At 39.1% G+C, this 24,143-nt stretch overlaps 1 protein-coding gene across 1 annotated transcript in view; it reads right to left on the bottom strand.

The window, feature by feature from the left end:
• Window positions 1-24,143, bottom strand: part of LOC309407978 (glypican-5-like) — a gene marked incomplete at both ends in the record, with an annotated part of 392,803 nt that overhangs the window by 296,025 nt on the left and 72,635 nt on the right. The window contains one exon of the mRNA XM_082003668.1: window positions 4,858-5,552. Within this exon, the coding sequence (XP_081859794.1) occupies window positions 4,858-5,552 (695 nt within the window). The remainder of the gene's footprint in view (window positions 1-4,857; window positions 5,553-24,143) is intronic.

The raw sequence follows: 24,143 nt of genomic DNA on the forward strand, positions 1-24,143 counted from the left end.
TGTCTTGTATAACAGTTGGCCATTCTAAAAATATTAGGTCTGTAGCTTTTTACATTCTCTTAATTTAATACATTTTCAGCCATTATAACATTACTATAAAGATAAGTACCTTATGCTTATGAACTTCATGCAGCAAGAACACCACAGAGGAACACATGCCTTCCCACATTCCAAATATTTCTGCTAACACACATCACTTGGCATTTTCTACCATGTGGGCAGGCAGGCAGGTTTCACAAGAAAAGCCACATGCAGAGTAGATGGTGTAGCAATACCTGGGAAAAGTGTTTTAAAGACCAACAGGTAATTATGTGTTCAAATTCTGTTGAGCTGAAGTAGAATTCAGACCATAAAATGTTTCTTTGAAAATCTTGCCTCCGCCTTGACCTTGACAAATGGAGCCCTAATACACAGCAACATTAGCAGTACAGAATTTTTATATTCTGAAGAAGTGTTTCCATGTGGCCTCGCTACCCTTTGGATTAAGGCATAGAGAAAAGCATCAAAAATCAGGGTTGGCAGCCTCATACATCTTGCTGCTGAAGCATGACGCAGCAACTGCAACCGATACACATCGGCCCTGCCAGCCACCCATATGGCACTGCACATGTTTGTGGAAGAAGTAACAAGTCACCATTTCCAGCAGCCCAGAGGGGACTCAGGATCACAGAGCTTACCAATGTAGGCAAATGCATCCTATGCACTTCGGTATCTAGTAAATGAAAGACTCATCCTTTTGCTATTAGACCTCAGAACATTACTCTAACACAGGGCAGGTGCATATTTTATTCCATAGAGGAGAGATTAATCTCTTTGTAACCATGAATTGCCAAAGCTAAGAGGAAATCTGTACCTGAGCAGGGCACGGACTCCCAAGCTCCCGCCTGTCCAGCAGGAAAGTCGGTGCCTTTCAGACCCAAACCAGGGAAAAACAATGCTACTCTGCAAGCAACACGACCAAGCTCCAGTGAAGGCCAAAATTGCAGCACGGGGATGCGTTCCATATCCGTGGAGGTGCAGCTCTGTAGTCAGTGGGGCCAGACAGATTCTAACCATTTCTGATCCAACAGACATCTTCTCTACCTCATACGTTATTCTTTTTCCAATACCTGTGCCCACTCAAGACCCTCGGTCTGCTGGAGGCAGGCTGCAAGCAAGCCCTCACGAGCCCTATGCAAGCCACTGGATTGCCACCTTACTGGGACTCTACTCCAGGGAGTACAGGCGCAGGCAGCATTTGTCACGCTACCTGGTGATACACCTCCCCAAAGTGCCAGTGGCCAGCACGCATTTCAAAACTGCATCTCCTCCTCCTTGCATTTTAGCTGAGGGTATTTTACTTTCACTTTGAATAAAAAATAAAAATAAAATTAAAAAATAAAATCAAGACATGCACAAATACAGAGTTTGAAATACAGCAATACAGTAGACTGAATAAATAAAAAATTAGACCAGCTTTAAGAGACAAAAGAAAAAAAAAAAGATAAAATGTCTCAAAAACGATAAGGAAGGGTGAGCAAACTTGGTCTCTGTAGCTGGCACCAAGCAGCAGTCAGGGCTCCTACCAATACGAAAGACAATTAGATTCCAGCAGACAAGCTAGAAAGTAATGATTATGATTGCTGATGCTGCAGACCGTGGCTGGCCCGCATTAGGTTAAGTAAGCTGGATACAAGCCAGTATCATTGAACAAATGGCATGGCACATTCTGGAGGAATCTGAAGAGAGATTACTAATATCTTAAAGGTGACCTTTCACACATGCTACCCCAGCAAATCGGGCAATTCTCTTGGCTATAATGGACGAGATCAGCAGAGGCCAGTCTCTTCAAGTTATGCACTCTTCATACAAATAGGATTTTTTTGTTTAAATTTATAATAATTGACTGCACCTCATTTGAGCAAAGTACCTTAAGTGCTTTATTGGTTTATTTCACCCCTTCCCCCTGTTCTAAAGAAAACATAATCTAAGTTTCCATTATTCATTATCATCCAGGTAGACAGCAAGCTAAAAAAGAACTCTAATTTTTAGCCACATTGTCTATTAAAAAATGTAAGCTGTTTCCTAAAAGGGCAGGTACGTTAATTAAGGCCCCTTCATTGTAAATGAAAATTACTAGGAGTGCTCCGCTTTCTTGAATGAGTTCTCCATATATTATTTATAATTTAATTAAACCAATTACAGCATTTGTGATGGACATGGTACATACGGTAAACATTTCCACTTTTGCAGAACCTGGAAAGCATGCCACATGAACAGAAAAAGGTCTCTACATTTTTATGAAGGGAAAAGAGAAGGTATCTTATTTTCTAAAAAATTTCCCGTAAGTAAAAAAAATAGTAAGTACACTGGGCACAAATCGCCTCAGCGTGGCCCAAAAGGGCCCTAGCGTAATTGAGAATCGGGCCCCGGATTCCAAGAAGCCATCTCACAGCCGGAAATCCTGAAGCTGTAGATTGAACTCCTTTCCGCTTCTTCAGAGAAGGAAATACAGCTTAATTAGGCTCAATTTTCTAAATAATGGTTATCCTCTGTAACTACTCAGTACATTTTTAAATCAGTATCAGACTAAACGCTTGCTCAAATAGTGGAACATGCTCTGTCTTCAGAAGATAATCTTGCCCTGCTGACAACTGAAAAAGCTAGAAGACTGAGAGTAACACACACTGGCATATAGTTTGAATTCTCAAACAGAAAACATCCTTTGCTATCCTACAGAGCAGTCCCTGACTTCTGTGAAGAGATTTTGCTAGTGAGAGAACACAAAGAGAACTTTTGGGGAAAAAAGAATTAACAAAATTTCAGACACAACCATGCTTTCTGAATTCATTCTGAATGGAAGAAGGACAATGTTTAAAGTTACTGCTAGGGAACTGAGAAAGACCTGACTAAAATTATTTGAATAACCATTAAAGAAAATCCTCATCCTGAAAGACACTTCAGAGAGAATTCTACTTTCACATCAGCTAAAAACAATATACTCATTGACTTCATCTGCAATTATCTGATATTCACCTGGATTATGAATTTTACCCTGTCAATAAGCTAAGCAAGTGCGTATTATGAAGCTGAAGAATGCAATGCAGAATTATGTTTTAGCATTTTGTAACATGCTGCATATATTGCAGGAAATATGTCAGACCATTTCTGCTGTAGTCAGAAAGCTTGACTTTATTCTTAAGTACTTCTGTGTAATCAGTAATGAAGCCATGCAATGATTTAAGAGCATATCTGTAATCAGATAAAACTAATATATATACTAATAGTGTCCTTTGATTTTCATTTCCCTTCTAGACTCACATAAACATCTGAGTGAAAATTAGAGCAGATGCAAGAAGACTGTTCATTAGGTGTTCTAAGTTTAACACCGCTTTACAGGATACATTATGACGCTACCAACTAGACATTAGCACGATGAAGACGTGCTGTTCTGCGATGTGTGTAGGCTCCAACGCCTACTGTGTATTATCCAAGAACCTGGACAAATCTTTTCTTAATTTTTCCTGTTTATCCTTGGATGTCAGATGAACTAGCAGACACAAGTGTCATTGACGAAAAGGAGAAAATTCTCAAAAGGAGAACCTGAGGCAATGTGAACCAAGATAACTACAAATACCAAGTGAAAACTTTTATCAGATTACTCTAAGTGGTTGGTGGGTTTTTTTTATAATCTAAGTATTACACTGGCTGTAAGTCTCTGGCTCTGTCAGAAGAGAGTGGTGATATTAGGTATCTTGAAAAGTTACAAACATAACAGGCATCTTTCTCCTAGTAAAACACTTCCTTAGTTTAGAACACCCTCTGCTATAGCTTCTTTCTGTAGACTCTGACGTATTTTTTTCTCATACATAATATGGTGACCAGAGTTCGCACAGGAATTCAAGTTTTAGATCAGTGATTTTCCTTCTCATTTCTTCTCTGCAAGAATTCCTTTACTTTCAAGACAGGCAGATCTGTCTGCATTTTTTAGATTAGTCTTTACCCTGCTTAAGGCCACACTGATAAATTTTCTTCCATTGACAGTCATGTTGAACTTCATACAGATGCAGTCAGCTGCATCATTAGTCATTTCAATAATTTCTGGTCTAATCTTCAACACCTTGAGAGAACACCTGCCAGTCATATGCTGCTATTATGAGACAGTTCTACCATCCTAGTCCTTTCCTCCTTAACATACCACTTACAAAAAATGGATCCACTTTAAGTGTATTTTTATCCTTTACTTACAATAAATGCTGTCAAATAAGTTTGATTTAGCATGCTCTTTTTCCAACTTTTTTATGACACGTACTCATAGCCCCGTACTATCTTCCTGATGTCTCAGTCAACACAAAAGGACTGTTAAATTATGAAACAGTTCATGTCTTTCCCTTTATTTAGAAACCCACTCTTCTAACCCTTTATACATATATATATACACATACATATATATACACACACATATATATACACACACATATATATATATGTGGAACGTCCCCACACACTACAAATACATGCCAGGGGAACACTGCCCCTAGAGTTACAGAATCAGATGTTGTAGAGTATGAAAATACATTGTTGACATCGAGAATGATATATACCCCATTTTTTTGTTTAGAAAATTCTGCAGAGCTATCTGCTTTACAGGGTTGCTTCTCAAGGAGCAAACTTCCCCACAACCTTTTTTCAGGTTCTTTTTTCAGAGCAGACTACTGAACCCCATCATAATTATCTGTAATGTTTTCATGGACTATTAAACAAAGATCTAGTTGAAGACTAAAAAGAGATGCAAAGACAACACCAACTTGTTAAATGTTTACACATCAAATAATGAAAGTGATAAGTGGGAGTAGCAAATAGTTAGAGAGCACTTACCGTAGCAGAGAGCTGTGGTCCATTCAACTGTGCATGCAGGATGGCTTCATTGATGGAGTTCCGGATTCCCGTCAGTGCAATTTCCAGATCATGAGAGGCAGCCATTTCGTTAGTCAGATATTCCAGTGTGGAAATATACTCCCTCCATTGCGCATCCAGGTCTGACACACTGGCCAAACAGCCCCTCATTACGTTTAGACAATATCCAACACAGGGTCTGATTAGCGTCAGGCCCTGGCAATGCGGGCAGTACTGCATCTTCACTAGAGCTTTGCTACATTCCTTCGTGAGAGCTGCGTGTTCAGTAGTATTTATCACTTCAATGCCCAGACTGAGGGCCTGGCTGAGCATCCTACTTGCCCAAAGAGATTTCGACAGCTCTGTAACCATGTTTTTAGAATAGCGTCCAAAAGGATTTATGTCTTGCCTTGTAAGCCGTAGACACTCTGTATAGTCCTCTGATAAATCTGTAATTCCTGGGTTTATTAGCCGACTATACACCAGAGGAAAGAGACTGTCAAAGAACCGTAATACTGCACTTTCCACTGTAGTCTCAGCGCCCAGAATGTAGAGAGAGATGTCTGTAAAAAGTTCTTTAACAGGCTCTGCTGCTTCTTTTGCCATAGGTCTGTAAGCTGTCTCAAACAGGGAACTTGTGCGGTTTTCAGCAAAGCGAAGCAAAGACTCAAAGGCCTCTAAAAAAGGGGCAGGGGAGAGAAAGAACTAGAGGTTAATAGCAGGCACCTGACATCTTAGTCACAGGACTAATATTGTCCTGAACAGGAACATCAATAGTTACATGAAATCTGTGGTTTGAATACACTAATGGTTAACACAGCTTTCATCAGTAATATGATTAAAAAGACACCTAAATATCGCTTGTATAATAAAGGCAACACATAATACGCAAATATTTTCTTAAAAAAAAGATGACTGTTCTCAGTAGCTAGACCCTGACCCAAAGTCACGAGATGAATGAAGGACTTGCACAGAATCCAGTGAGCACAGGCAGGGTCCTTCTGAGATGGGTTTCATAAGGAACACTGCATTTGGGCAGCTCAACTAGATACATTTCCAAAACATCCTCCTACACACAAGCGACATCAGTTTCCAGTACACAGGGAGGACTGCAACATTTCCAGCGTTCCTACAGAACTCCCGAGAAGAATACCTGAATAGGTAAAGTTATTTGTGTGATGCAAGTTCTGGAACTGTGAGGCAAAGGAGTAACTGGTAACAGGAGCTGTCTGTAATACACCAATCACACTACCACTGCTGCAGTGGACCAAATGGATACTGATAAAATATCCACATTTAATAGAAGGGTGAAAATTCATATTCAAACTTATTGTAAAGCTATAAAACTTCACTACATATTGATATTAAAGTCAGAGAATGACATCTCATCACACAGAAATGCTGATCCTCATCCACTAGCTGTACTTTTCAACTGTAACTGTTTGAAATGTTTTAATAACTTAATAGTTTATGAAAGCAGTATCTTGATAACAGAATAACAGCTTAAAGTTGTATTAGCTTTTCATCCCAAGCGATCTATTGCTATGAAATCCTGCATCAAGAATGAACAAAGCATAAGGCTTCCTACAGTCGGTCTAGATTTCTAAAACACATACTTGTACAATTTGGAGAGCTGATGTGCCGAGTTAATACATGCTACAATGAAGGACTAGACAAAGCTGACACACAAACAGCAACTTTAGATAAGCTGCTGGACAACAGCTCAATGGAAGCTTGTGAGATAACTGAATACAAACAGAAGTTGGAGCCTTTGCTTCACAGTGCTGTGAGTGGGTGGCTGAGAGGCGCTTCCTGCAAAGTACAGCTCAAGGATGAAGGAAAGATGCTGTGTGAATAAATTCTCCCCCTGTTAACTCCCTGGTCTGGTCACCAAGTCAGTGGTTGGGCAGGATTTGACACCAAGACTGCTAGGAACCAAAATGAAAGTGAAATTATAAAATCAGGAAAAAGGTATTTCCTTTAACTACACCATTTTTGAGCGGCCTAAACAAACAAACAAATAAATGAATAAAGGGGTCACAGTTAACATATTTCAAATTGCAGAAGGCAAATATTATATACCCAAAACACTGATTGGGGCACTAGAATTCATAGATGGGGCAAGGAAGGGATCAGTTCCCAAGATTATTTTTAATGACACAGAAAACAGTAATCCACACCATTCCCACTGCTTTGTTTGGAAGCTCTACAACAAAAAACCTCTGACGTAAATCATTCTTGCAGTCCTCTAGATTGCGAGTAGTTCCAGTAAAGGCAGGAGACTTATCACTTTATACCTCCTGAGGACTGGTCAGATAATGGGTTTTCAGTCTAATCCTACTCTACATTCATCTGAACATCACCACGCGATTCACTGCAGCGTAACACAATCCAAAGTTGCTCAAAGATCAGCTCAGCAAAGGAGCAGATACAATACTGTAAGTCAAGATTAGCATACACCGGCAAGGTTTTGTAGAAAAGCCTGCTCAGCGCCTTCCTCTGTTACATCTCCCTGGGCAACTAACTTGCTTGTTATGATAAGCATCACAATCTCTTCACCACAAAGGGTGAATTAACTAGACAGTACAACATATCTCATTGTACATTAAACCATCAGTATTTTACACACACACGCACATGCTGTATCCTTCTGCCAGTAAACCTCTTCAGCATTCCCTGGTATTACAGCAACTAATACTCCGGAAGTGCTTATAAAATCCTAGAAATTAAGAATTCGGATACATTTCAGTCGAAAAAGAAAATGAATTCTCAGGTGAGAAACACCTTGCCAAGTTTCAGACTGAAGCAGACTTTTACAGTTAAAAAACTAAAAAAGCTGAAAGTTTGATTTGTGATGGAAATAGTGACACAAGCTAAACTGTAGTGCAGTTAGCCGTGTGCTACTGCACTGGGAAATTTTGTTTGCCACATCACCCCTATATGTTTATTTTTATTTCTAGAGGAAACCTAAACACCATTTTTGTTTATCACAGTAAAAAGGCAATGGAAATATTCAAAACATGAAAACGGTGTTTTAAGTTTCCCCCTTCAACTACACACACTCTCTTACAGATATTCAGCTTATCATTAGACTACAGGAGCAGGAACTCTCTCCTACAGTGACAGTCCTACGCTGTTGCTTTACCTTCCACGCCCGTAAAGGCAGAACTGCAGGCTTCATCCTCCTGATACAAAAACTAAGTAAAATGCATTTATGAATGTGCAAGTATCCTTATTGTCCTGAGAAATAACATCCCCAGTGCAAGATGAGAGCAAAACAGTCAATGATAACGTGCATCCCAAGAAAACAGATTTCAGGATACTAGGCTGTAGACTAGAAACCATGTAGCATTTTATTTTCAAACCTCTTAACTGTAAAATTCTGCATTCAATTAAATAAAATTCTGTATCTATTCTGAGATAAGTATGAAATCAAAATATTTAATAGTGTAATTTATTTTTCATTGTATAAGATAAAAATTGTGATGGTATATAGCTTCATACCTCCTGCAAAAAGAGCTCTAAAACCAAAAGCAGGGTACAAAAAAATATTTCTGCTGACTGTAGATGTGCTGCAAACACCCATAAGGTCTCATTTGCTTCCTTATCACAACTGGTCAGACAAAAAAAAATTACTCATGCTTGCAGGCACTCTAGCAATGATGTTCGAGAAGGAAATATCTAGGTCTTTTTTCATTGTTGTAAGGCATTAAGAGATGTTTGAGACAATCAAATTACTGGATCAGCTGGATGTTCTTAGACCTTTAATTAGAAATAATGGGGCTTCATGCAGTCAAACTATTTTGTAACAACGGACAGCTTGCATTCTGGTTGTACAGAGCAGGCAACCTTAGCATCTTGTTTAAAAAGTGATTAATTATATGCTTTTAATGCATCTAAATACCAAAGTACGGTACTTTATACAGAGTTTTTAAATCCCAAGGAGGGTTTACCACTATATAAAAAACTGAGTGCTCATCTGTGCAGTCAAATGCAGCACACTTTAGACATTTATGAACTGGCAAAAAGCTGAATTCTAAGCCTAAGCACACACTGGGAGAAACATTTGATCATCTTTCACAGCCTTTGGCTTCAACACCCCACACCCCCAGCAGCATACAGTATATGATAAATTGCAAATATATTTATTCTGAACAGGAATAAGCCATAACCAAAATCATCCAGAATTTGATGGAGACATCATGTATTTTTTTGTCTTCCTTTAGTATTAAAATAAATAGGAAGCTGGAGAACAAGGTTTGTTCTCATGTTCCTCAAAAGCCCCTTTTTGATTTAAGGCTACAGGTGAAGTGAAAAAACAGCCAGCTTTGGGTTTTGAACCAACACACTGATAACTACTTAATGAAAGTCAAGCAACATCACCTTCCATGGGGAGAATTTTTTTCAAACTGTTTATCATGCACTCACAAAACACTTGACACCACCACTGATGTGCCTGTGACAGTCAAACACAGCTGATCAAATACCGCTCACCTCTGGAAACTTCACAGCTGAACTGCTGGGGTTTGGAAATGAGCTTCTGGAGGCAAGCCCAGTTATGACAAGATGCCACGCTGGTTTTGTTGCTCTGCCAGCAGCACAGAGCCCGCCAGGCCAAGCAGCTAACCAGTGTGCATGCTGGGGTTCTAGCCTGGCTCCTAGCATTCGCATACACTAAAAATCATATTATGCTCCGTCTAGTACACATAGATGTAAAAACACTGCTTTGCACATATAGCATCCATGCTTTTTTTATCATGAGCATGGCCCAGCTTGGTTTTGAGCGATAGCTTCCTGACAGAAATACATCCATCCTGACACAGAAGTGTTTTAATTCTCTCAAATCAGCCAGCAGCTACATTTCATATACCTAATGCAATAAAAATCACAAAGGATTCCCAACTTATCTCACACCAGCTTTTGCATGAGTAATACCACTGACTTCTTCAGTGGGGTTTAATTCTGATTTAAGCCCACTGTATGTCAGAAGCAGCTGCAGAATTTAAGTGCTTCTGCTAAAGAAATCTGCTAAAGGATAGTGCTACAGAGAGAAACAGATTTAGGAAGTATGTATCAGTCTGCCCAATAGTTGGTGTGCCAGTATTTTCCAAAGATTTCCTGTTTTTTTCACCACCTGGAGGTCTATTTGGGGAAAGAACAAGCAGATTTTAAGTAACACTACAGAAAAAGGAAAAATACCTAATACTGTAACTACAGCTTTGACTAGTTCCTTATGCCATGTAAAGACTGCATTCAGTGACTTACACTAACTCACCTCCGCAGGAATAGCTTGTGTTTTTAAATTGCTGTCATCCCCATTTTAGTGCAGTCAGGTGCAACAGCTCTCCCAGCCTATGCCCAGGCCACCATCGCTTCTCCTGCAGCCTTATCCTTAAGACAAGAATCAAAGATGCAAAACTGCCACGCATCAATCTGCCACTCCTTCTGCCACAAAAATCTTTCTGGATGTGTTCCAAGGAATTGTTTGTCGGGTTATTTTTTCAGGTTCCCAGACACATAGCAGCATAGCCTTAAGGAAAGACCTCAACAAAACCAGTCACTGAAGCGCATAGCGAGTCCGCACACAGGTGGTAGTACGAAAGCTTGCATTCAAGATTGCCTTCGTCTCAAACCCCACATTTCTTACAGTGCATGAAGGTCAGCAGATGTGGTCTCAGAGACTACACACAGACAGGAGTTTTCCAAGAAAATTTGGATTGACATATGATAGCCATACATAGAGAAAGCTCATTTACTTCCCTCTGTTATACCAGACCTTCACAAGCTACTGAGATCCTTATTCTGTCAGCAACTACAGGGTTCATGTGGGGAGCATTAGGAGGGACTAAGCAACTTCCAACTTGCTAGATTATGAATCAGTCCAAATCCACGTTCTTTTCTTTCCACAGGTCCAACCCAAGAATGTTAGCATGAGATCCATTTTCCCAAGCTAAAGTCAATCTAAGCGTCAGACGCCTCTGTGCACAGAGGACCTTTTCTGTCGTGCAGAAGCTGAGGCTGAGATGGAGCAGGTCTACTGTTTGAACCCCCATGTCCTCAAAAACCAAAGTCATAAACTGAGCGCAAACCCCGACACGCAGATGGGAAAGGAAAGGTACTGTCATTGCTATTACGCGTCCGTGTGACTCAGCTGGCGCCGTGCCCACAGAACTGACAAGGTAAGACCACTCTCCTGATGCAACAGCTCTCCACTACATTAATAATTCCTTACACTTTGCAATATTTAAATGCACACTGAACTTAAATTTTAACCCACTCAACTTCTAAAAAACAGAAGGAATCCATTATGTTATAAACGTTACTGAAAAGATTTAACAATACTCAATAAAACAAAAGTAGAAGAAAACACTGAAACTATCTATACAGAAATAACATCTGCGTACATTTCAGATTTGAGTGTAATCGTGAAAGAAGAATGACAAATTTAAGTAGCTCCATTATTTGTTTGGTCTCTTAGGACCACACTAATATTTGGCTCCTTTCCCTTCAACATCTTGCATTTATTAGAGTTGCAGGATGAATGAAAGCTACAGTTTGTTGAACAATAGCTTCCTTTTCATGCTTTCAAGTCCATTAAATCTTCTGCATCTTTACGGTTTGCCAAAATAAAGGACAACATATTAATATTTTGCAGCAAAAGAATTTAAGTACATATTATTTGCAATTTGATGCATAGAGAGCAATGTACACAGCGAAAAATCACACCCAGGTACACGTCTACATGAGACACAAATGATAAAATTCCGAGTTCTACTTTTTTGGATATGCAATGTGATCTAAACATATTTAAAAGAACAAGAACAAAGAGTGCTCAAAAAACTTCATTAAACAAGATGAACAAGTGAGGTGTTTTTTTAGATCTTAAGATTACTTTAAAAAAAGAATTTAAGTGCAAACCAAGTCTTGTACAGGGAGAAGGAGAGGAAACATGCAGCTCATTTTGGTGAGACTGATGACCATGGAAACTATTAACTTCAGGATATTTTGGTGAGGATTTGATTCTGGAAGCATTAATAATAGAAGTAACATCACCAAGTTCAAAATAGGCTCAGTGCTTCATAGGCTGGTGATGCAAAAGGGAAAAAGGCAGTAGACACACAAGCCTAGGAGGTACCTCAGTAACAACAGAGCAGTCCAGTGACAAACAGCCATCTTTTGTTCTGCTCTGGTCATTTTGCCATGAAATCAAGTTATTTCTGTAGACTGTGTGCTGGTGAATATACCCAAATTGCTGGAAGTAGTAACCACAGTGCACCCATTTTTCAGACTTCATGGCTTTATCAGTAACAAAAAAACAACGTATAACAAAGTTGCAACCAGCTGCAAAGGTATTTATCAAAGACAGTCTAAAGCAAGCTCTGCAGCCTGCCGTACCAAACCCTATCTGCCATTTCTGAAGAAAACACTATATGGAAAAGTTTAAATCAGTTGCAGTTTGCTAACTTGATTTTGAGCTGCTCACTATCTATTTCACCTTCAAACTTTTTTGAATACAATGAATGAGCTGGTAATTAAATTCAGCTGTTTATTATTTCTGTATACTGCATTTCAGTACAGTTGTACTTTATTTTATACGTTGTAATTATGGGGTGCACTTACTTACTCCTTTTCAAAGTGAGCAGTCTCAAGTAAAACTAGATCAGTTGACCAGCAGAAAGCTGGAGACCAGATGTGATATTAACCTTTTATGACACCATTGGCTTCCGCTGACAGATAAATAAAGCAAGTAGTTCTTTGGGAATATTTGTGCAGTAGAAGACTGATGGACATCTAGCATCACTGTGGTAAGATGATCTGGAAGAGCGGTAAAAGCCCTGAGGACTATGGCTGGACTTTTTATAAAGCCATGGCTATCACAGTGTTATTCTCCTTCCATCAAAACAGAATTCCAAATGGTGATTCATGTAATTCATATCTGCCAAGTTCAAACCTGTCAGCTATTACTTAATAAGATCAGTTCACAGTTTTGACAGGAGTTGGGCCAAAATAACTGAAGAACAAACTACAGCTGTGTTTCAGCAACTTTAGCTATGCCTTTAATTTGCTTTCCAAGAACAATTAATTTATAAAAAAGGTTCTCTCAACCTACAAGGGGAAAAAAACCCATAAGCAGTTATATATCTGTAGATAGCTAGGCTCTTCACATAACTATAACTACCTCAGAAGTTCTTAGGAGGTTTAACAGCCATCAGACCGGGAGCAGAAATGATGTTATCTGTTTTATTTGATCAATCACTAACATAGATCATAGTGATGACTGGAAGCCACAGCTACACGAAGTAGCACGCAATTCCCAAGATGGATTACAGCACAAAGCCCTTGCAAAATAGCTTTGAATGACAACCCTGTAATCATCAACACCTCCTTCAAGATAGATACGTAGAAACAGTCTACATTGCTTAAATTAGGTCTGATCTAACTATTCTAATGATTTTGCTACATAAAAAAGCATCCACTTTTATTTTTTCAGGCTAAAACCCTGTGCACAGTTGCAAAGATGTATAGTGAACTGAAAAGTCATAATTTTTCCCTTAGAAAATAAAAAAGCTTTCCAGTAAAAATAAACAGCTTGAACAATATTTTCTTAAAAATCAACCCTGAATCATCACTTTGTGGGAGGAGATAAACCCCTGGTATCTTTTCAAGTGAAGTTCTTGCTGCGGGGTGTTGTTGGTTTTTTTTTTTTTTTTGACATATTCGAGTATTGTTGTAAAAACATAGTCAGCCCCAAAAGGTGTGTTGGCCCAGCAACCCAAGACTTGCATGGTGTTAGACAGGATTTATAGCGCACTCTGAAAAATGGATTGCCCTCAGTTTGGTTGTTTCAGAATAGATACTTGGTACATATGGCTGCAATTCCTTTGAATGAGCAGCGCTTCCAGTGCCAAAGCCTTGCATGCTTTTTCTACCAATTTTCAATACCCAACAGTTTGGTTATTAAACTGTAACAATACACTTCAAGACTCACATGGTTGTTACCAAAATACAGAGTGAGAGATGGAGCTCAAGGTACCTTTAGGGCACGCTTGTATCTGAGGCCAGCCAGGTAGTCCTGGTGACTATACGTGTTAAACACTGACAGAAACAGTAACTGACATTGGGAGATGATGCAAAACAGTTACCTCATTCTTTCTGGGGTTCCATAACAATTACTTTTCCATGTGCGTATGCCATTTTTCAATGCTGTGAATCACTGCACTATGCACGCTAGCATGGAGCTAGTGTGTAAGTGAAGATAATACCCTTACTGTAACCTCTAGGATTAAGGCTTTCAGGCAATCTCTTCCCACAAACTTCTAACAGAATGAAAGGGTATCACTGTCTTTGGATTTCCCAGACTACTTTTATCACAAGTACTTTTGGAATGAGATACTCAGCGCATGTAGTGTAGTTTCCAGAACTGAAACAGACTTGTGGAAGAACCGCTGCACATTCATGACTGCAGTATGGGCTGGCTTGAGAGCCTGAGGCAGTGTGTCATTTATCACAGCATTCTGAACGCTCTGGGCCCATATGGAGTAAAAAAGTAACTTCCTAAGTGGAATCTATGCCTAGGTGAGGGTGAGGACAACATTTAAATGACAACACGTGTAGGACGTACACATACAAGTACTCAGGAGCGAGCAAGTACTAGTAACCGTGGACTGCTGACATAGGAAAACCAGAAAGTCCAAAATGCAATTACATGGGGACACAGCTAACATACAAGTAAAATGTGCATATGTAAAAATATTGCTGTTTTATATTGCTTTATATATTGAGAGGGACGATTCAAAAAAATATTAGGGAAAAAATGGCCAAAAATTGCTTCTGCAGCCTTCCTGCAAATGAAAACCATAGAGAAAGTAAAAGCTGCGCCAGCTCCGCGCAGTGCCAGGTACTAATGCCAGAGAGGAACAGATGCCACCACTGGACAAAGAGAGGGCATTTATATGTTGGTGGTCTGTTGGAGCTCAGACGCATACTGCCCATTTGACACAATCGGGCTTGGAGAGCAAGCAAGTGGGGCTTGCCAAAAACACTACAGACTTCTCTGTTGCTTGACTTACAGTGTGGCACTGATGATCCATGAGGCACTGAGCACTGGGATGGTACCTATGGAGAAGTATAAAATACAAAACACATCTTTAGAATCCAGATGTGACCACAGTACCAAGTACACTCTAAGAATCATCTCTGGTACACTGCTGCACTGCACGTTCATGGTCACTGGCAGGGACACACTTCAAAGTTGCCAGTAACTTTGGGACACAGAAGAAATTGAGGTATTTTATTTGTGTACCTCTGGTGTATTAAATACTATCCAGAAAGGAAAGTACAAAACAGTTTTAATCACTTGCATTAGTTAAGAACCGCCAAAAATTTCTCTTCCGAGTCAATTAAGAGAAAGCAAGAAGATGTAAAAATCTTTTCATTCTTCTGGGAATTTTTTTATTAACAGAAAAGCAACCAGACAGTCTCAAGAGAGAGTTTTCTCAACCCTCTGATTAAGGAGCTCAACTGGCACAAGGAAAACAAATACGTTTGTTTCAGAAGGTCATGAACTATTTCATGATTTCCAGCTGAATTAGTTAGGTGGTCCATTATGACCCATTTCTAAAAATCTAAGAGAAAAATAGCTACAAGAGACAGGATTAGCTTAAAGATGAAATTTGTGGGGGACGTCATTTATTATTCATGGGGTTTTTTCATCTTCTTTCTGTACTAATGGAGAAATACAACAAATGTCTGAATTCCATTAAGGAGCTCAGGTCACAAGTAAGACTTAAAAAATCCTCTTTTTTTAAAATCTAGATTAAATCTGTATTTATCAACAACTTTAAAACAAAGAAAATGGTCTTTATGTAAAGAACTGCAATAATGCAACCCTGTGTGTTCAACAATGAAGAGTCTCTAACCCAGAACTGCCAGCTGGCTCGAGAACTGCACTTGATGTGCCCACACGCCCAGCTTCCAGCCCTCAGCTGCAAGAAGGAAAAGGACCATTACTCACCAGGGCAGTCAGACACTGAATGGCAGTCTTGACAAAGACTGTGTACTTCTAATTTGTTCAAAGGCAGGGACCACAAAACCTTTCAGCTGTATCTTCTGATTCTGGATTAGGTAACATCAACTTCATTTCCCAGTACTGTGAACCTACTGACTTTACCCAATCTTCTTTCTCAGGCTAGTCTACATTGGGAAGCCTTTGCAAAATAAACGAAGAACATAAAAGTCCAACAGCTAAGTCCTTGTGCAAAGACAGTCTTTCATAGAAGTTATCTTCTGCAAATGATTTAATTCAGTGGCTTTTGTGTTTTTCAGATCCTTGGACAACTTCTATCCACCAAAACTAGTGACGTACCAGATGCAGTATCCTCACCCAAATTTCAGCTGAAAACACTGTTTGGTATTGTTCCAGAAACCAGCTGCAGGCCAGTAAATGGTTTGTGCGTGGTCCACAGGGTGAGAGCCATTGGCCTCTTCCATAGCACACCGAAAAGCATATAGTCATCTAGATAAAGGGTAAAGGTACTGGCCTTGGATAGAAGATACAGGCAAGTAATGCTTAAAAACCCAAAACCTTTCCTGCAACATCTATTTTTGGCTGTCTCCTTTTGTAGATTATTTTGCAAACATATTTGATGGCATAAACCCATAAGATAATTGAAAGGACATGTTTGCTTGAAGGAGCTGACCCTGTTCATGGACTTTCTTCACAGCCAGAACAAAGATCTTCACTAGACTACTGAAGAAAAATAGTGGAAAAGACTTCCATGATTGATTTTAACAGACACTGAATCCAAATCACTATCTAGGAAGATATTCCGGGTGTTACTTTTTAAAATTTCACATGCTTACAAAGCTTTTCTCAATAGGAAAATTAAAGGTGGATCTATACTTAAAATAATCCCATAAAAATAGAACACATTTTTCTTTATAGTGAAGAGCTTCTCCTCGATTTATCATCCAAATTCCTTCAAGTAAAGTGACTGGCATGTGTTCAACATATGGATCAGAACTGGCAGCAGCACAGATGTTGGCGATTTGATAGCTAACCAGATGTTTGTGGAGAACTAGCTCCAGCTATTCCTAAGGGAAAGCACATAAAGTTCATTAGCACTAATAAATCACACACCTATTTTTCTCCTGAAATTCCTTCCTTAAAGAAAATACGTGAAGCTCAGTTTCTCCCATCACATTGACTACAGAGATTTTACAGGACAAGTCCCAGCCACACCAAAGATGACAAAAAGCCAAAGCAATTAAACTTCTTATGTGCAGAAAATTGTGCAGCCCTTGATAAAAATAAAGTTACCATCACACCATATTTCAACATTGACACACATACCCAGACATATTCTGAGATGAGTAAGGCTTCACAAGATCACAGAATTTGCTTAAATTCAAGAAGTTGCATAGTTGCAAACCCATGGTTGCTTATTCCACCCCACCCCCAAGTCTATTGGTGGTCAGATCATAATTCAGTACAATGTTTTCCCATGAGTAGTACCAGCAGCAGCAGCGGAATTTTGTAAGAGAGAACAAGGATAGGCTAAAAAACATGTCTGAAGAATTCATACACCTACTTTCTTCATTTCAAGTTCCTCTGTATAAAGCTTTATGGCTTAGGATCTAAGTGAGCTGGCTCAAGGACCAGCGCGAGTCACACGATCAGTTAAGAAGCTCCCACAAATAGTCCTGAACTTTTAATTTCTGGGGACCTGCAAGGTTGTTAAAAGTAAGCCACTGTTTCCCCCCTGTGCTTGCTGACCTTCAGGGACTGCTACAAAAAGTCTATTTGTGATTTTGATTGATGGGGTATCTTAAAGAGTTGATGTTCATTTCGTTAACACGGGCTTCCTGAGATAGCTCAAAGAGAACAAGCTGCCATGTTAAGTCTGCACTTGAGTAAGTTGCTCGTGTGTCTTCACTTACAAAATGTGACAGACTTGCATTATATGCACTAAAAGGACCACTCTCCGAAGTCAGAGGTTTCCCCGCCTCTGCAGGATCTACTTACTCCTACATGAGAAAGGGGCGTGCAACTGATTTTCTTAATTTTGCCGCCGTTTACTTTAAAAATCTTTTGTAGGAAAAAAAAACAACAAAGCCCCCAAACACGAAACTATGTCATATAATGCAAAAATATTTTAAACAAAAACCCACAAATTTATTCGTTCTCAAATAAAAATAATGTAAAAAAATGCTATAGACCTACATGTGAGTTTAGAAAGTATTGAAGGACACAACGCTTGGCACAGATACTAAATGAATGCCCAGAGTCAACATATTTGAATTGGGAAGAAAATTCAAACAACTAAATTTAGGCATGCTGAGAAAACATGTAATGCAGCAAAAGAACAATTGAGACATAATATTGCAAAGTTAGTTTCTTTTTTTTTTTTTTTCCCCCTAAAGGAGGGTAGAGCTAAGACAGGAAAGAAATCAAAGCCACATTAACTTAACCTTAGACGTGTCTGTGATTTTGAACAACTTCAGACAGGAAAAACACACAGAAAAATGAAGGAAAAATGTTGGAAAACATGCAAAAAAATTTTATAAAAACTAAACAAAAGTTAGCATGCCAGATCATTACAAAACCTTTTTTTAGTAACTACCTTTTTCTATAAATAGAAAATTCTGTTTATCTAACCAATCTAAATGCCAATAATTTGTATATTATGCTATGTAGTATATTAATAGACAAACTAGAGAAAACAGAATTTGATAGGAAGTTGGAGAAGCTGCTAGCAAAAAGTGCCAGCAAGTTGAAAGGAAAACTGTGATAGAAGATGGAGATTATTAGTACAGCTTCCCAAGAAGGTGCCCTGAGTTTGATATTTTCATCAGTGTCCTTGATGTAAAAATCAAGTATGTGCAGGGTGTGCATGTGTGTCGTGCGTCTACTTGCTCTCTCCAACCCCGAGCCCCTGCACACAGAGTGGTAAAGAGTGTCAATAAGAAGCATCGATACACGGCAGGAACAAAGTACAAGAAGGTAGGAATGACCTTGGATCCTGGAGTAACAGTACGTAAAGTACAAGGGCATGTATTTATGCACTGGAACTAATAACAAGAATTTCTGATCTAAAATGAGTACTCATCACGTAGAAATGACAGATGAAGATTTAATACATTGCTTCATCCCCAAATGACTATAAAGTACCAATGTATAACAGCAAGATATAGGTGAATTTAATCTTATAATGCATCCAAAGAGAATTTTCTTGTATTCAGTTTAAATCCTAGGATTGTGAATTGGACAGTTTTCCTTAAATACATGGAATTGTAAGTCTATGTCACAGTATGAAACACAGGCAGTTAAGTCATCAGATTTTTAAAGAAGAAAATACTGCTTTTTAACTACAAGGAAAATCGGGTTGTGTCATAAAATTGTGATTAGCTAGCACACCTCATGGTGCCCATTGTAAATACTAACTCTGGATTTATTAATTACGAACTACTTACACTATGTCTCCCATTCATCTGGGGAATTTGATACTGTTAAATACTCACATCAATGTGGCTTCTAAAACAGAATTAGGACACTGAGTGTGGGGACAGTTAAACAGAATAAATAGAACGGGATCCAGGGAGACCTTATTGCAGCCTTCCAGTGCTTAAAGGGGGCTTATATGAAAGATGGGGACAGACTTTTTAACAGGGCCTGTAGTGATAGGACAAGGTGTAATGATTTTAAACTAAAAGAAGGGAGATTTAGACTAGATACGAGGAAGAAATTTTTCATACTGAGGGTGGTGAAGCACTGGCACAGGTTGCCCAGAGAGGTGGTGGATGCCCCATCGCTGGCAACATTCAAAGTCAGGTTGGACGGGGCTCTGAGCAGCCTGCTCTAGGTGACAGATATCCCTGCTCACTCCAGGGGGTTGGAATAGATAACCTCTAAGGGTCTCTTCCAACCCAAACTACTCCATGATTCTACGACTCTGATTTTTCTGGCACCTTTTTCCCTAGCATGTCAGAACTCTTGGAAAATGCATCATAAAACCCTTGCAGATTTTTATTGCTTCCTTTCAGTGTCTTCCCACAAGAAGGAGCAGTCCTCTCAATTTTTATGCCTGAAACTCACATTTTCAACTTGGGCCCTGATTCACAAAAGTATTTAAGTATAAGCTTTACCTGCTGAGGACCACTGATGTTTTCCATTATCTCACTGAGGGCAGGCCCAGAGATAAAGGGTAGATTTTTGTGGGAATGCGTTATAGTTTTCTTCTACTTTCTCATCTTGTATTGTGGATGTCATCACTGTATTGCTTCCCCTATTGCTTATGGGTATTTGTTACACGACAATCTATACTTCGTTTGCTTTTGTTAAACATGGGTCAGTGACAGAAACTCAACTATAGAAGTATTATACTTCGAATAGAGGGTCAAAGTATCTATTACATACATCTGTCATACTGAAGTTCTAATACACGATTGTTAAAATCTCATATACATGCAGCTTTTATAGTTCTGTTTAAAGTTTTGTGATCTTTTACTCAACAACTTAATGAAAAATAAGAGTTGCAGATAAATCAATCTGATAACGAAAGCAAATTAGCCATTATGCTACAGCAGACTTCCAAAATGAATTAGTGAACTGAGGTTGACTACAGCAATATAATACCATTTTTAATCACAATTCAGAGCTTCCTTTTCCAGGTAGCTTTATAGAGGGAGTTCTGAATGCTTGTTTGCTAAACTAAAGCACCAAAACTGATCTACGTAAATGGTATCATAATCCTTAACAAGCCCCCATTAAGCCAGTGGCATCTTTTCGGAAAGAGGGAGTCTCATGAATACAAGCAGTACTGCAGAACAATAGTAATGAATCAGAAAACTGAAAATATTTGTAAGTGAAGAGGTTGACATGTAAAGCTCAATATACACTACAGGAAACCCCAGACATATCGAAGAAAAACATTTGGCTTCTATCACGCACCGATCATGAACAACCTATCTAGATATTACTAAGTGCTCTAGTTTGCAAAGAATTTTGGGGAGCTGTCTAAACTGAAAAAGAACTGGAACTCATTTGAGATACAAGTACCCCTGCTGTAAGCTGCAGCTATAAATTGCATTTTACTTTGCTGTCTATTACCCCTGTGCAACTGTCTCCATCCTTCCACATCGCCTCATGGAGTCTTACTGCCAACTTGCCTTCTTCAGTCAGAAAATTACCCAGGCATGAAGACCAAATTTTCACTTCAAAGCTCTGACTGGAACCCTAGTTCATACACATCTTAGACATAAAAAGAGCATAGTGAAACTATTTCAAATATGCAGCCATTCACTTTACTATGGCACAGTCCTGGCTTTTCAACAGTGTGTTTTAACACACTGAAGTTCATCAGTTACTCTTACTCTCTAATAAGACAGTCTCTCACTCTCAACAGCAAGCACAGAGCTCTCCACAGTATGGTTATCTTCTCTATCCTACAAACTCAGCCAATTTTAATCAGCCTGTTCTGTCCTAACTTTGTATAATGCATATTACGTTAAAAATATTTAACGTATGGGGAACAAAGAGATGCTTAACTAAAAGACAAAGTCTATGAAGAATTTATCTTCTCAAAATGCTTATTTTCATTTCAAGGTCATATGGAATCAATAAAAATAAATCAATTTTTCTACCCTGCTCATTTACGTATTGTACTTTTAGCCTAGTCAAATTAAAAAAGTAAACATGAAGTTTTAAAAAGGGAAGGAAAAAGTCACCACTGTGAAATATGTTGACAGCAATTTTGTTGGTTTTGTTTCATGAGAAATTACGAGATTCAGCCATTTTCATGATCAATTAAGTTCTCCACTTTTTTTTCCCGGGTCTTTACATTCATTTTAATAGACACCTCCCACTGTTTTAAGTTCTACTCTCTGAAGCCTCGGAACTGATAGCTTATTTTAAGAAAGACCCTGTGGCATGAAACTTTATCTGTATAACCCCGTAATGGGATCAAGCCCTTCAGAAGTACTGAAAGAAACCAAGGGAGTAACAACCACCCAATCAAACAAGGAGATTACTGGTAGACTGAAAATGAGAGGGTAACAGATAAAACATAAGAAATTCTGGGCCCTGAAGAAAAACACATTTGCTACATTTTAGACCCAGTTCAAAAAAGCATTTTAGCATACGCGAAGCTTATCCTATTTCTGCATATAGTTCTTAATCCACAAAATCCCCACAGAACTTCAGTGCAAATGTAAGTTTTCTGCCAAGAAAGTGGATTTGTGAAACAAGGCCTTAAACTTTACAAAATCATCTGAGTTCTGTAAGGCCATTTCAATTCCTCTGACAAATCTCCTGTCTTTTGTTCCACAAATATCAAATTGCTGCAGAGTTTTCTTTTGTCTTGCAGATCAATCTTGTATAATGACACTCTTCGTAAGATCATAGGGGAAAAAAAAAGTTGACTTGATTAATCTATTCTGGAAAAGGTTATAAACCAACTCCTTGCAAATAGAATAGACTATTTCAGTTAGAAGGGACCTACAATGATCATCTAGTCCAACCGCCTGACCACTTCAGGGCTGACCAGAAGTTAAAGCATGTTGTTAAGGGCATTGTCCAAATGCCTCTTAAACACTGACAGACTTGGGGCATTGACCACCTCTCTAGGAAGCCTGCTCCAGCGTTTGACCATCCTCTCGGTAAAGAAATGCTTCCTAACGTCCAGTCTAAATCTCCCCAGCACAGCTTTGAACGAATATTCTTCCTCTACCAAAAATTTTCCAATCTTGTGGAAATATCATGCCCTAACATCTTTTTTGTTTTGCTTACTCCATTTCACCATCTGCAACAGCATTCCCTGGCCTACCTGTGCCACTTCACTCAATGCCTAAACATCATCTAAGTTTTAGGACATCATGATCACTGCATTCAAGTTTGCCACATTTCACCAGTTTTAGTGCAGAAACATTATTTGTAACTATTTGCAAATTCCCTTATAAATTTCTGCTCAATAACTTTTTACTGGAAGACCCACTACACATCTCACCCAACATCACCTCCTATTGCTGGTTCTGGGCAGCGTGTGGAAGCAAGGTCCATAGTCTAATCCTGCCAACTAAAAGAGCTGTTACAACTCAGATGAGATGTCTCTGGGATAGCATTATTCCTACAGACATGCCTCACCTGGAACAAAGATTAAAGGAGGGTAGATGTTACTGAAACAAATAAGGAGTAGGAAGATCTCTAAGAAAATTTATTCAAGTCAGAAAAGTGACTTTAAAAATCCTGATCAGGCTCCAATCCTACCCTTCCTTTCCCAGTGCTGCCCCAGCCACATCACTCCTGCAGGCAGGCAGAGAAGGAGCTCTGCCCAGAGCAGGAGACATCTGTCCTAAGCACCTGTCTTTTTGATTTCTTACCCTCACACAACAGAAACACAAGTTTCATGATGAGACAGGTTAGGAACAGTTGTCCTGCTACACATAGCTTTTAAATGGAAGTGTTTAGAGAAACAGATATGCAACACTTAGAAAAACTTCCCCATTCTAATGGGGGAAAGCTCTGTAAGAGCCAAGAGCTTCCCAATTCAAGAGACTGTCAAAGCATCCCTGAAATGGCAATTCCCTGATGCTGAAAAGCCTACAATGTAATTTAGTGAGGCACAGCGACAGAGAACACACCAAACAGTAATTTAGCAAAGACTAACAGAGCAAGAGACACAAGCCATTAAAAGAAAAGTGGCATCAGGTGAAGGGTATTCCAAATTTAGAGGATATGACCTTGAAGACTGGTTTTCAATCCTCTCTTCAGAGACCAGATGTAGGAAATTTGCTACTCAGAGAATTTCAACAAGATGATGGAAGCAGAGAGCTCAGCATGGCAAAGGAGAACTTCAGAATCAGATTAAGGGCCGCTTTGAACAGAACAAATCAGTATTTACAAGCCTTATGAGATTTGGAATTGTCCAATATACTTTATGTAATGCTGGTTCGTATAGCAGGTTCAGGAACATTATAAATTTCTCTGCAATATCTGAATGTTAATTTGCAAATCCCAATGACACTATTCAGATTCAGCACAATAGCCAAGCAGTCTGTCACACTCTCCAAGACAAACATCCATCTACATCTTCCTAGAGACAAAAAGCCTGGTATTACAATGGGACCTTGAAGTATGCAAACGTGTATACCCGTCGGTCCTCAAGATCTGACATTTGATTTAGCTGAAAGCTGCTAAAATATCACAGAAATATCCAGGGAATATTCAGAATTTATTTTTGGATGTTGTGCTTAACTGGGATGGGATGGCATGG

This window comes from Phaethon aethereus (assembly GCF_964289735.1).
Source record: "Phaethon aethereus genome assembly, chromosome: 9".
Taxonomy (NCBI): Eukaryota; Metazoa; Chordata; class Aves; order Phaethontiformes; family Phaethontidae; genus Phaethon; species Phaethon aethereus.